Raw genomic sequence first — 12,095 nt, 5'->3', positions numbered from 1 at the left:
GTGTGTGTGTGTAATTTTGTAACATACACTTAGAAAGAGTTTTGGTTTGTTTGCCAGAAATTGTGGTCTTAATAAATTAATATGGACTTCTTTGTAGCCTTTCAGAAGTTACTTCAGTCATGGAATGCTCTCAAGCCACATAACTGAAAACAGGTAAGGCTCTGGGGTGGACAGTGATAGAGAAGAAGGGATGGACAGGGACATAGCTGTGTGGGGGCATTCAAGTCCAGAGGTTATAATCAGAAATACAGGAGCTAACTTCAGTCATCACAGAACAAGAAATTCACGTGGTAGAAACTTGTCTGTTGTCAGTGTTTGAATTTTTTATAAGATTCATTTTTATTGGAAAGACAGATCAGATTTATGGAGAAGGAAAGAAAGATCCTCCATCACTAGTTCATTCCCTAAATGGCTGCAGTGGCAGAGTTGAACCAATCCAAAACCAAGAGTCTAGAGCCTCCTCCAGGTCTCCCATGCAGTTGCAGGGTCCCAAGGCTTTAGGCTATCCTCTACTGCTTTCCCAGGCCAGAAGCAGGGAACTGGATGGGAAATAGAGCATCAGAACACCAACCAGTGCCTATATGGGATCCTGGAGCTTGCAAGTTGAGAATTTAGCCATTGAACCATTACTCCAGGCCCAACTGTTTGCATTTTTTAAACTTATTTTTCTGCAATTTTTAAATGTTATAGCTTTAAAAACATTGTAGCCTGCTGAAATCTAAAACAGGGAATTTAAAATTCTATACTTCACCAGGAAATCCAGAAGAGGCAGGGTGTGTGAGGGCTGGGCATAGAGCCACAGCGGCTGGGAGTCAGGGGCTTAGGTGGTTTGGTTCAGTCCCACTTAAGAAAGTTCTGAAGTGTTTCTCCCACATCTTCTCTTGGTCAACAGATGCCTTCTGTAATAGATATGAGAGAGTATATCTTCTCTTTTGTTCTCCCAGTCCCAGTCAAATCTAGAGTGAGGCAAAGTACTGAGTATTCTATTTGAGTCTCAGAATGATCTTTTTCTGTCAAACTATCACTTACCTTGAATTAAATTTCAGAAGAAAAGTCAGTTATGTTTATGCTTAAGAATTCTTGTGCTTGCTTCAGCACTACATATACTTTTTAATTATTTAGTTATTTTTATTGGAATGGCAGATATACAGAGGAGGAGAGACAGAGAGGAAGATCTTCCGTCCCATGATTCACTCCCCAAGTGAGCGCAATGGCCGATGCTATGCCGATCCGAAGCCAGGAGCCTCTTCCAGGTCTCCCACGCAGGTGCAGGGTCCCAAAGCTTTGGGCCATCCTCGACTGCTTTCCCAGGCCACAAGCAGGGAGCCGGATGGGAAGCGGGAAGCAGGGCTGCAGGGATTAGAACCAGCACCCATATGGGATCCCGTCGTATTCAAGGGGAGGACTTTAGCCTCTACGCTATCATGCCGGGCCTAATACATATATGTATATTTTAAAGATTTATTTATTTATTTATTGGCAAGTCAGATATACAGAGAGGAGGAGAGACACAGAGGAAGATCTTCCGTCTGATGATTCACTCCCCAAGTGAGCCACAATGGCTGATGCTATGCCGATCCGAAGCCAGGATCCAGGAACTTCTTTCGGGTATCCCACACGGGTGCAGGGTCCCAAAGCTTTGGGTCGTCCTCGACTGCTTTCCCAGGCCACAAGCAGGGAGCTGGATGGGAAGTGGAGCTGCTGGGATTAGAAATGGCACCCATATGGGATCCCGGTGCGTTCGAGGCGAGGACTTTAGCCACTAGGCCACGCCACCGGGCCCCAATGCATATATTTTTTAAGAGCTCTTATTTCCTTGAAGCTTAAGGTAATGTTTTTATCTGTAAAAAGAAAGAAAATGCAAATAATATCCCAAATGACACACTTAAGGGCAATTTGGGGGGCAGGGTGGTATGTAGGGTAAAGGAAACTGGTATCTTTTAAAATATCCTTTCCAGCTGGCATGGTGGCATATCAGGCTCAGCTACTATTTGTAGCTCCGGCATCCCGCATGGTCAGTAGCTGGTGTCCCACTGCTCCACTTCAGACTCAACTCCCACCAAAGGGTAGCCAAAGTTCCTCGGTCTCTGCACCTACATTCTGTACCTACATAGGAAGAAGCTCCTGGCTGCTGGCTTCAGCCTGGCCCAGCCCCAGCTATTATGACCATTTGGGGAGTGAACCAACAGGTGGAAGACTTCATTCTTTGTCTCTCCCTTTATTCTTTTAAATAAATATAATAATTCTTTTTAAATATATTTTTATTTTCAATTTTGAATTATATGGTACAATTTCGTATAGACAGGGATTCCCCCCTGCCAAACTCCCACCCCCGACAGATTTTCCACATTTTACTACAATAGTGTAGTCCTTTATGAGGAATCATAATTCTGCCAGTCTCTTGTTTAAGAATACCCCAACATAATATAATAATTCTTTTAAAAGATATATCCCCTCAGCTACCAAATATTTACTGAAAATATAGCACACTAAGCAGGAGAGATACATGTAAAAGTAAATTTAGCTAAATATTGTCTCATCCTCATGGAGCTTATAGTATGATAAGTAAGAATTTACCAAACAGCTTCACAAGAAAATGTATCCTTAGAAGCTCAGATTGAAGCCAAGGAAAGAGAAAAGAATTCAGAATTTGAGATGTTTCATCACAAAGAAATGTTAAATGCTTGAGAAGGTTGATTTGTTTACCCTGATTGGACATACGGCACTGTGAGGCCCATGGCTTGAGAACCAGGATGCTTCTGGAAGAGAAGTGAAGAATGAACCGATAGTTGGGAGAAGAAATTAGAGCAAAGACTCTGAGATGAGAACCAGAGGACCAAGAATGAGCTGGGTTGGAATGTGGGCACTGGGGGAGGAAACCACAGAGCTCAGGGATTTGACGGAACCTCACAAGTCTGGGCATGTGCAAGTTTTGGCCCTTCTCCTGACAATGAAGTCAGTAAGTGTTTTGTGTATTTAGAAGATCGTTACAGCGACAATGCGGAGAACATCAATCATAGGAGGCAAGGGTGAAAGGAGGGGGACAGTGAGGAAATGTTGCAGCTGTATTCTCTCTAACGGAAGGGTTATAGCTGTGTAAATGGAGGGAAATGAATTACTCGGAATGATTCCTGAAAAGTTGGTTGGATTTAGAAGGTGAAGGCCAGGGGTTGATGATCATTGGAGAGAGAGCAGATAACTGAAGACAAAACCCTGGACACATTCCAGGGCCAGGGAGAAGGAGCCTGGGAGGCTGTTAGGTGCTTCTGAGAGGCCAAGGAAGGAAGCCTGAAGGCTGACCTTTCATAAGAACTGTCTCCGTGAAGTCTCACGAGGACTAGCAGGGGCTGAGTAGAGCGGGCTGAAGAGTGATCACAACGTCAGGGGAGAGGAAACATGAACAGAGGGATGTCATGAGGTCGTTGGCCTTCCTCCTCTCCTCCTTTCCTTCCAAAGCTTACTAAGGAATTGTGAAGCGCTCTATTGAGCAGCACTACTACTGTCATCCTGTAAAACTTGTATTTGTGTTAAAATGCTGTTATAACAAAACCTAGCTTTTGCCCCATTACTGCATCATGGACAGCAAACTTAGAAAACTTAAATCTCAAAGAGTAGAGCAAGCTAAAAATCTATGTCTGACTTGGGCTTAGTTATATCCCCAAATGTCCAGTGCCCAGTGGTCAATACGAGGAGTTGGATATCTGGAATCTCTTACTCAGCAGGGAAACTTTAGGTAGGCTGTATTTTGCTCAGACTACCTCTTAGCAGTCTGAGAACTCTCAGGCCAGCCAGAAATCTCTTTTCTAATTACATATGTTTGACTTTCCAACACAGCCCTAATAGGCAACCATTTGTTCTCTTTGGCAATCATGCCACACGGGAAAACCTGAATGCCGGCAACTTTAACTTCCCTTCCGAAGGGCACCTGGTACGCAGCACTGGTCCTGGTGGGAGCTTTGCCAAACACATGGTAAGTGGCTATACTGCCTCATGCTTGATTAGATACATTATCCGAGGCTGGGAGAAGAGCCGTTTCCATTTTAATATAGTCCTTTAACCTCAACTGGAAATTCTTCGGGAGTGAAAAAGGGGGTTGGAAAGTGATGTATGATTTTAAAACATTTAATTTTGAAGTACTTGAAGGCAAAATGTTAAGAACATTTTCATGGGCCTGGCACCATGGCCTAGTGGTTAAATCCTTGCCTTCCATCTGCCGGTATCCCATGTGGTGCCAGATTGTGTTCCAGCTGTCCCTCTTCCTGTCTGGCTCCCTGCTTGTGGACTGGGAGTGGGGAGGGCAGTAGAGGATGGCCCAAGTCCTTGGAACCCTGTACTCATATGGGAGACCCATGGGAAGCTCCTGTCTCCTGGTTTTGGATAAGCTCAGCTCTAGCCGTTGCAGCCACTTGGGGGTGGGCCAGTGGATGGAGGCTCTTTCTGTGTCTGCTCTGTATATATCTGCCCTTCAAAAAAAAAAAAATAGAACAGTTTCACAAATCACTCTTACATTGTCAGAGTAATGTGAATGGAATACTAAATTCCAGTTAGGCTGGTATTGTGGTACCACAGGTTAAACTGTTGCTTACAGCGCCAGCTTTCCATATCAGAGTACCAATTAGAGTCCTGACCACTCCACTTCCAATCCAGGTTTCTTCTAATGCCTTAGGAAATCAGCAAATGATGGCTAGGTATCTGTGCTTCTGCCACTTATGTGGGAAACCAGGATGCAGTTTCTGACTCCCTTGGTCCAGACCTGACTATTGCACCCATTTGAGGGGAGTGAATCAGTGATGGAAGGTCTCTCTCACACACACTCTTGCTCTTTCTCTGTCTTTTCCTCTCTCTTCTATTGCTCTGCCTTTCAAATAAGCATATATTTCAGTTGGGGTTTTTTTCAAAGATTTATTTATTTTTATTGGAAAGTCAAATATATATAGAAAGAGGAGGAGAGACAGAGAGGAAGATCTTCCATCTGATGATTCACTACCCAAGTGACCGCAAAAGCCAGAGCTGTGCTGATCCAAAGCCAGGATCCAGGAGCTCTTCCAGGTCTCCCACACGGGTTCAGGGTCCCAAGGCTTTAGGCCGTCCTTGACTGCTTTCCCAGGCCACAATTAGGGAGCTGGATGGGAAATGGAGCAGCCAGGATTAGAACCAGTGGCCATATGGGATCCCAGCGCGTTCAAGGCAAGAATTTTAGCTGCTAGGCCACTGTGCTGGGCCCTAAATATACTGCTTAAGAAAACTGGAGCTTTTTTCCTGAGAAAAATGTGGGCTTTGTGTAAGTACCACTGTATTGACTAACACCTCAGCTCCTGTGTTTCCACTGAGATAAAAGCCTCACATGTACATAGCCTGAAAAGAATTTTGTACTTAAATCTGGACTTTAAACCATACCACTTTCACTATCTGAATAAAGAAATTCATTTTTGCTCAAGAGGAGAAGAGAGAAGTAAGATATAGCCCTGTATTAAATTAACCAGTAAGAAAAATGTTTGCCCTTGAAGGCTTTTGTGTATTTACTTTGCCATATTGCCTTAACTGGGGATCACGTCTTTATATCTGTCTTGGAAGGTTAATGTAGTAAAGTACCGACTGGGGATGGGGGAGACAAAGAAGGCTGTGAGAGGACAGCCCTGTGACATTCAGGGAAGGCACAGCATTTAGAGCCAGGAACAGTTTACAGGGTTTGGAGAGAAAGGGAGGAAAAGCCGGTGAAGCACAGAAGGCTCTTTAGGTCACGGAGCTGTTCTGTGTGATTCTGTCATGATAATACCTGTCATTATGTGCAACAGAGTAAACCCTAAGTGTAAATTGTGGAGCTCAGTTAGAGTGCCCATGTTCGTCATGCTAGCCAGCCGTGACACTAGCACAGTGGGTAAGACAGGTTAGCTAGAGCTTTACCCAGCTCATGGTGGAGGAGTATGGTAGTCACATTCTTCCTTTATAAACAAGGAAACCAAGAGAAGCCAAAGGCACTTCCCTGAGGTTTGGGGCCCCCTAGATTAGCACTTTTCCTCTCTTGGTGGGAGGTGGTTTTTGTTGTGTGTTTTTTTTTTTTTAAGAATTTAAAAAATTTTTGTTTGAATAGTGGGGTGAATGAAAAAGATCTTTTGTCTGCTGTTTCACTTCCCAAAAGGCTAGCACAACAAAGGCTGGATGGGTACAAAATCAGAACTCAAAACTCCCTTGCGGTCTCCCATATTGGTGATAGGAGCCAAAATACTTGCGCCAGCACGCACTGTCTTCCTAGGGCATTAGCCGGCAGCTGGGTGAGAATTGGAAAACCCAGAGGGCAGTGTTGTGGTATAGCTTGGTAAGCTGCCACTTTTAGACAAGAGCAACCCATATCAGAGTGCAGTTGGAGGCCTAGCTTCCTGCTGATGCACCAGGAAAGAAAGCAAAGAGCAGCCTGCATCACTGAGCCCTGCCGTTGATGTGGTAGATAAGAGTGAGTTTTGGGTTCTTGGCTTCTGCCTGTCCTGAAAAGCCTTGGCTACTGCAGCCATTTGAGAAATGAACCAGCAGATGGATGATCGCTTCCCTCTCTCACTCTGCCTTTCAAATAATGAATAAATCTTAAAAGGAAGAAAAATCCCATAGGAACTAATTTTCTGTTCTCAAGAGATGTACATAGAAATGAAACACAAATGATGATGGGGCCCAGGGTTTCCAGCTTTGCAGCTGCTGCACAACTCTGCTTGTTTTGTGGACCAGGGTGCTGTGTGTGAAAGCTCTGAACTGAATATAGTCAGTTTTGGTCATTGAAAACTCCCATTAACTAGCTGCTGTTTCTCTGGCAATTCACACATAAGTCCTGTTAAGTCCTTTTCATTTTTCTCTTTTTTAACATCCAGGTAGCACAGTGTGTCTCACCAAAAGGACCTCTTGCTTGTTCCAGAACATACTTTTTTGGAGCTACTCATGTTCCTTACTTAGGTAAGTCTCTGTAAATGAGCATCTCCTCACTGCACCTCGTGGGTTATTTCTCCAGTGAACTGTAATTCACCCCCAATTTGGGGGTCTTCACCTCGCTCCCTGAGCACAGCTAGATTGTTGAAGATCCTGGAAGAAGCCAAGCTCCAGTGGGATGTATGCTTACGCTGTGTTTAACTTAAAGGGAAAAAAGAAGCCTCCTTCTTGGCAATGCCTTCTGATTAAACTGAGTGCTGCCAGCTTCCCTATAAAGTGTTGCTGTAGCCTTTGTTGTCTGTCTTGAACTCAATCTATGTACTGTTTCACAGGTGCTGATGACAAGCCACCCCAGAAAATAGAGCAAATGTAAGACTTTATGCTTATTTCATTGTTTCTTTCCCCAAGTTGAGTTACTTATGTGTGGCTGTCCTCTCCCTTCTGTTTTGAGAGCAGCCGTGATGAGGGGTTTCAGTATATAAGGTGGACATTGCTGTGTAGTTTCCCAGGATTCCCCTACCCCATGCTCTCAGCTTGGAATCCAGGCCAGAAGATCCCACCACCTTGGCCACCTTGCACCTCACGTGTATGCTTCCATGTCATGTGGCTCCCTGTCGTATGTTTTTTACATGGTGTGTTTTTATTGAGGGCCTTTCTGAAAATGAAAACATCCTGAAATCCACTGAGAGAATGAAACCATGTTGGTTTCCAGCTGACCTGGACTTTTCCATGTAGCCTTGTGGATCAGAGTTAGGGTCTGCACCCTAGCCATGCCTCCTTAGAAGGCCTCACCCAACGCCAGCCTCTCCCTTCACATAAATGCTGAAACTGCTCAATTCTGGAAAGTATCTTCCTTCGGAAACAGGGATGTAGTACAGTTGGGATGTTACTTCCACAGCCCAGTGGGAAAGACAAGGCTCTAGCCTGTATTTCACAGAGGGCAGTGGTGATAAGCCACAGAAGATCATCAAAGGATTTATTTATTTAAGTGCAGGTCCCCATGCCAATCCCAGAACTGCAGAATCAGAATTTATTGACTATACTATGCCCACAGAGCTGTATGGTATAATCATACTACAGAAAAATCTGGAAATAGGCGAAAACCATGATTACTCCTCTCTGGTACTACCTGTTCATGTCATTCATTGTGCATTTAGGTTTTACATAGCTGAAAGCATAATGTGGGTATAGTTCCTTTGTAGGCTACCTTCACTTTGGTGGCCAGGGGCCCCTCTTTGTTTGTGTTAGTGCACATGGTCTTGCTTTGTACCTTGTTGTGCTTCCATATCAACCATGCTGAACCACTCGCTAGGATCCTCATTCTAGAAACATAGACATTTTCCCTAAACCAAATTCATTGGTGCCATGGGTGAGGGACCCATGTTGAGAGTGTCTGGGCCAATATCAGATTTGCTGGACCACTGAATTGGTGGGGCTTGGACCTTGTAGAATCCTAGAGAAGATTATAGCAGCACATCCAGGTTATTCAGTGCCTTAATAGTACCTGTGTGTTGGGTTCTTGTCTGAGAACAAGTAAGGAAGAAGCTAGCCAGTGTAGGTATGTAGTGTTTTGTTTTTAAGAATTATTTGGTGCCAGGATTAGCTTAACAGGCTAATCCTCTGCCTTGCAACACTGGCATTCCATATAGGTACTTCTTCGTGCCCTGGCTACTCCACTTCCCATTCGGTTCCCTAATTGTGGACTGGGAAAGCAGCGGAGGATGCACTCACTTGGGAGACTGGAAGAAGCTGCTATCTTTAAATTGGCTCAACTCCAGCTGTTATGGCCATTTGGAGAGTGAATCAGCAAATGGAAGATCCTTTTCTCTGTGTCTCTTCTACTTAAATCTGTCTTTCAAATAAAAATAAGTAAATATTTTGTATTTATTTTATTTATTTGAAAAGTAGAGAGACAAGAGACTGAGAAAGATCTTCTATCTGCTTATTCACTCCCCCATTTGATATAATGGCCAGGGCTTGCCAGGCCAAAACAAGAAGCCAGACACTTCATCTGGGCCTTCTGCATGAGTGCAAAGGCCCAAGCACTTGGGGCATCTTTCACTGTTTTCCCAGGTGCATTTTTGGCGGGGCTGAGTTGGAAGTGAAACAGAAAGAGGGTTAACTTACTATGCCACAATGCCCACCTCCTTCACAGCAGTCCCCATCTGGCAGGGAGAAAAAAAGTCCTTCTTGTGATGAATTTGGGAAGTGAGAAGTCAGAGAGAAAGCAGAATAGGTGAGAGTTCTCAGAAGCATTATCTGCTCTCCATCTGCGTGGAGAGCATGGACATGGAAGCCAGTCTCGACGTGGCTGGGCAGTCTCTCAGGGTGACTCCTGAGCTTCTATCAGCAGGGCTGTAGGGCTGTGGAGACTGAGAAGCTATGTGGTTGGGGCCTTGGCATGTGGCTCCATGCTGAGAATCCCTGCTCTAGGAAGAGCTGTTCCTACACATAGGGCACTCAGGAAGCCTACCTCGTGTCTGGTCACCAATCAGACATGTTGGTCTTATGAGCCGAGTTCAGAGGAGGCAACTTTTCTAGGGGTGATTTAGTGAAAGCAAAGGTTTGGTCAAACTAAAGCTTCCAGAGGGTTTAGAAATCAGTTTCATTTTTGCACTTTTTTCATCTGTTTAGAAATAGGTTCTTCAGGACTGTTATTTAGGTGCATGTTGCTTTTGATAAAGCCGCCTGGTGCTGTAGTTAACCGTTCTATTTTGTTTTTGAAGTAGGCTCTTGTCCCAGATATACACTGCTGTTATTGAGGCTGTTTTGGCTGGCATTGCATGTTATTCTAAAACTTCCAGTCTAACAAAGGTAATTTAAATACCATGTTTCCCTTTCTGTCATCATTATTTTAATACAAAATGTCCTGTCCATCATGTGTTCTTGGACACCTGTAACACTCACTTGTGTGTGGGCTTGCACCGCCTGGCACAAGGCAGAGATGACGTTGGAGCATCTGCTGCCTGTGACCTGCTGCTGTGGTTTTAGGTACAACAACTTAGCCGTATTTTTTTGGAGATAAAATCATTAGGTTGTACATTGGTTTACTTTATGGGTTAAACAGAAGACTTTAAAATATTATTCTGTGAATTTTAATAAAGTAACCTTGTGCTACATAGCTTGATTTCCTGTTATTTGTATATTAAAAAAAATACAGAGTAGAAAACCTGACTTGCCTTTCCTAGACACGCCCCTGTGTTCTTACTCTCTGACCATTGTCTTCCTTGCTGTTTTGCGGTTAACCTGCCCTGCTGAGTTGGATTCCTATATCTGACCCAGTAAGGAGATGCGAAGAGTCGGCTTGATGCCTCCCAATGCCAATAGGACCTTTCCTGCAGGAAGCCATTTGACATTGGAAAGGTTGTGTATAATGTAGATATCAGAGAGACCGTAGCTGTAGTCACCAGCTCCTTGCCGCCTCCCTTCCTCACTGAACTTGAATCCTGGGTACTGGCATGGGGTTTCTCAGCCCTCCAGCTGCTTCATGGCAGAAGGCTCATGAGCAATGGGATGTCCTTCCACATCAGTTGTCACACTTTGGTTGTTCTGCCTGATCTTTCATGACCCTGGCAGTGATTGATTTTGGCATCTGGTGGAAACTCTGAAGGCAGTGGTGCTTCCCTTTGAGCCAGGAGAGAGGGAAGTGGAATCACTTTGTTAGACTTCGCACTACACTTTCATTAGCCCAGCTGCTCATGTCTCACTGGCAGAGCAGATACCAGGGTCCACCTGTCTGAAGGCAAGTGTGACTGTGAATCCAGCCTGAAGAAAGTAGGAACCCATTTCCTTTATTCTGATGCTTCCCTTTTAATCTGGAGAGCATAAAGTGGCCATAAAGAGGGCAAGGGCTGGCCAGACGTTAGAAGGGACCTTCTGGTCAGCGATGTGTGTACTGTTTGCTGCTGTGAAGGCTAAATCTCTGTTTTGCTATTTGACATTACAGGCCAAGGAGGAAGCAGAGCAGATCCTGGGATCTGGGTTAGATTCCTTTGACTTGACTCCATTTAAGGCAGCCCTACGGTAAGCAATGACAAATACTTAGGAATTTTGAACATTTTTAAAAAAGCATTTGCTTTTGATTTGAAATGCAGAGAGAGAGAGGAAGACAGAGACAGAGAGATCTTCTGTCTTCTGATTCCCTTTCCAGATGCCTGTCACAGCTGAGGCTGGGCAAGGAAGGCCAAAGCTGGGAATCCAGAGCTGGGTCTCCCTGTGGGTAGCAGGAACCCAGCTACTTAAGCCATCACTTGCTGCCTTTCAGAGTGCATCTTAGCAGGAAACTGGAATTGAAATTAGAGCTGGAATTCAAACCTAGGCACTGTGATATGGAATTCAGATATCCCAGCTAACATGCTTAACTTTTGCCTCAAAAAACCCCCATTGTTTTCTGTTTATGTATGTGTTTTGTTAAGATTTATTTATTTTGGGGCCTGGCGCGATAGTGTAGTGGTTAAGGTCCTCGCCTTGAACACTCCGGTATCCCATATGAACACCAGTTCTAGTCCCAGTGGCCCTGCTTCCCACCAGCTCTCTGCCTGTGGCCTGGGAAAGCAGTCGAGGACGGCCCAGTACTTTGGAACGCTGCGCCCACGTGGGAGACCCGGAGGAGGCTCATGGCTTCGGATTAGCTCAGCTCCAGCCGTTGTGGCCACTTTCGGAGTGAACCATCGGATGGAAAATCTTCCTCCCTGTCTCTCCTCTCTGTACATCTGCCTTTCCGATAAAAAAAAAAAAAAGATTTATTTATTTTTATTGGAAAGACAAATTTTACAGAAAGAAGGAGAGACCGTCCTCTGGATCACTCCCCAGATGACTGCAGCGTCCAGAGCTGAGCTGATTCAGGAGCTAGGAACTTCTTCCTCACTCCCATACAGATGCAGGGTCCCAGGGACTTGTGCCATCCTCTGCTGCTTTCCCAGGCCACAAGCATGGAGCTGGATGGGAAGTGGAGCAACTGACCCAAACCAACACCTACATAGGATGTAACACATAGAGGTGGAGAATTAGCCAGCTGAGCCATTACACTGGCCTGATGTTTGTTTTCAGATAGCCTTTTGTCTATTGTAATTTATGTTCTGTCTCCCATTGGATCACATATAATCAGGCTTTAAAAGAAATGTTTAAGACCTCCAGCTACAGCACTGCCATTGCATGTGTTTGCTGGTTCCAGTCCCAGCTGC

General features: G+C 44.7%; 1 protein-coding gene across 1 annotated transcript in view; it reads left to right on the top strand.

The window, feature by feature from the left end:
• DNAAF9 (dynein axonemal assembly factor 9) overlaps positions 1–12,095 on the top strand; it is a 101,838-nt gene that overhangs the window by 34,987 nt on the left and 54,756 nt on the right. Inside the window, exons 9-14 of the mRNA XM_040981758.1 lie at positions 98–153; positions 3,835–3,970; positions 6,858–6,939; positions 7,245–7,281; positions 9,639–9,726; positions 10,859–10,935. Coding sequence (XP_040837692.1) covers positions 98–153; positions 3,835–3,970; positions 6,858–6,939; positions 7,245–7,281; positions 9,639–9,726; positions 10,859–10,935 — 476 coding nt within the window. The remainder of the gene's footprint in view (positions 1–97; positions 154–3,834; positions 3,971–6,857; positions 6,940–7,244; positions 7,282–9,638; positions 9,727–10,858; positions 10,936–12,095) is intronic.

Source organism: Ochotona curzoniae, unplaced genomic scaffold, assembly GCF_017591425.1.
Source record: "Ochotona curzoniae isolate NIBS_2020 unplaced genomic scaffold, NIBS_Ocur_1.0 contig_3520, whole genome shotgun sequence".
Taxonomy (NCBI): domain Eukaryota; kingdom Metazoa; phylum Chordata; class Mammalia; order Lagomorpha; family Ochotonidae; genus Ochotona; species Ochotona curzoniae.
Note: the sequence above shows the minus strand (reverse complement) of the source record. Positions and strands in the feature narration are given on the sequence as shown.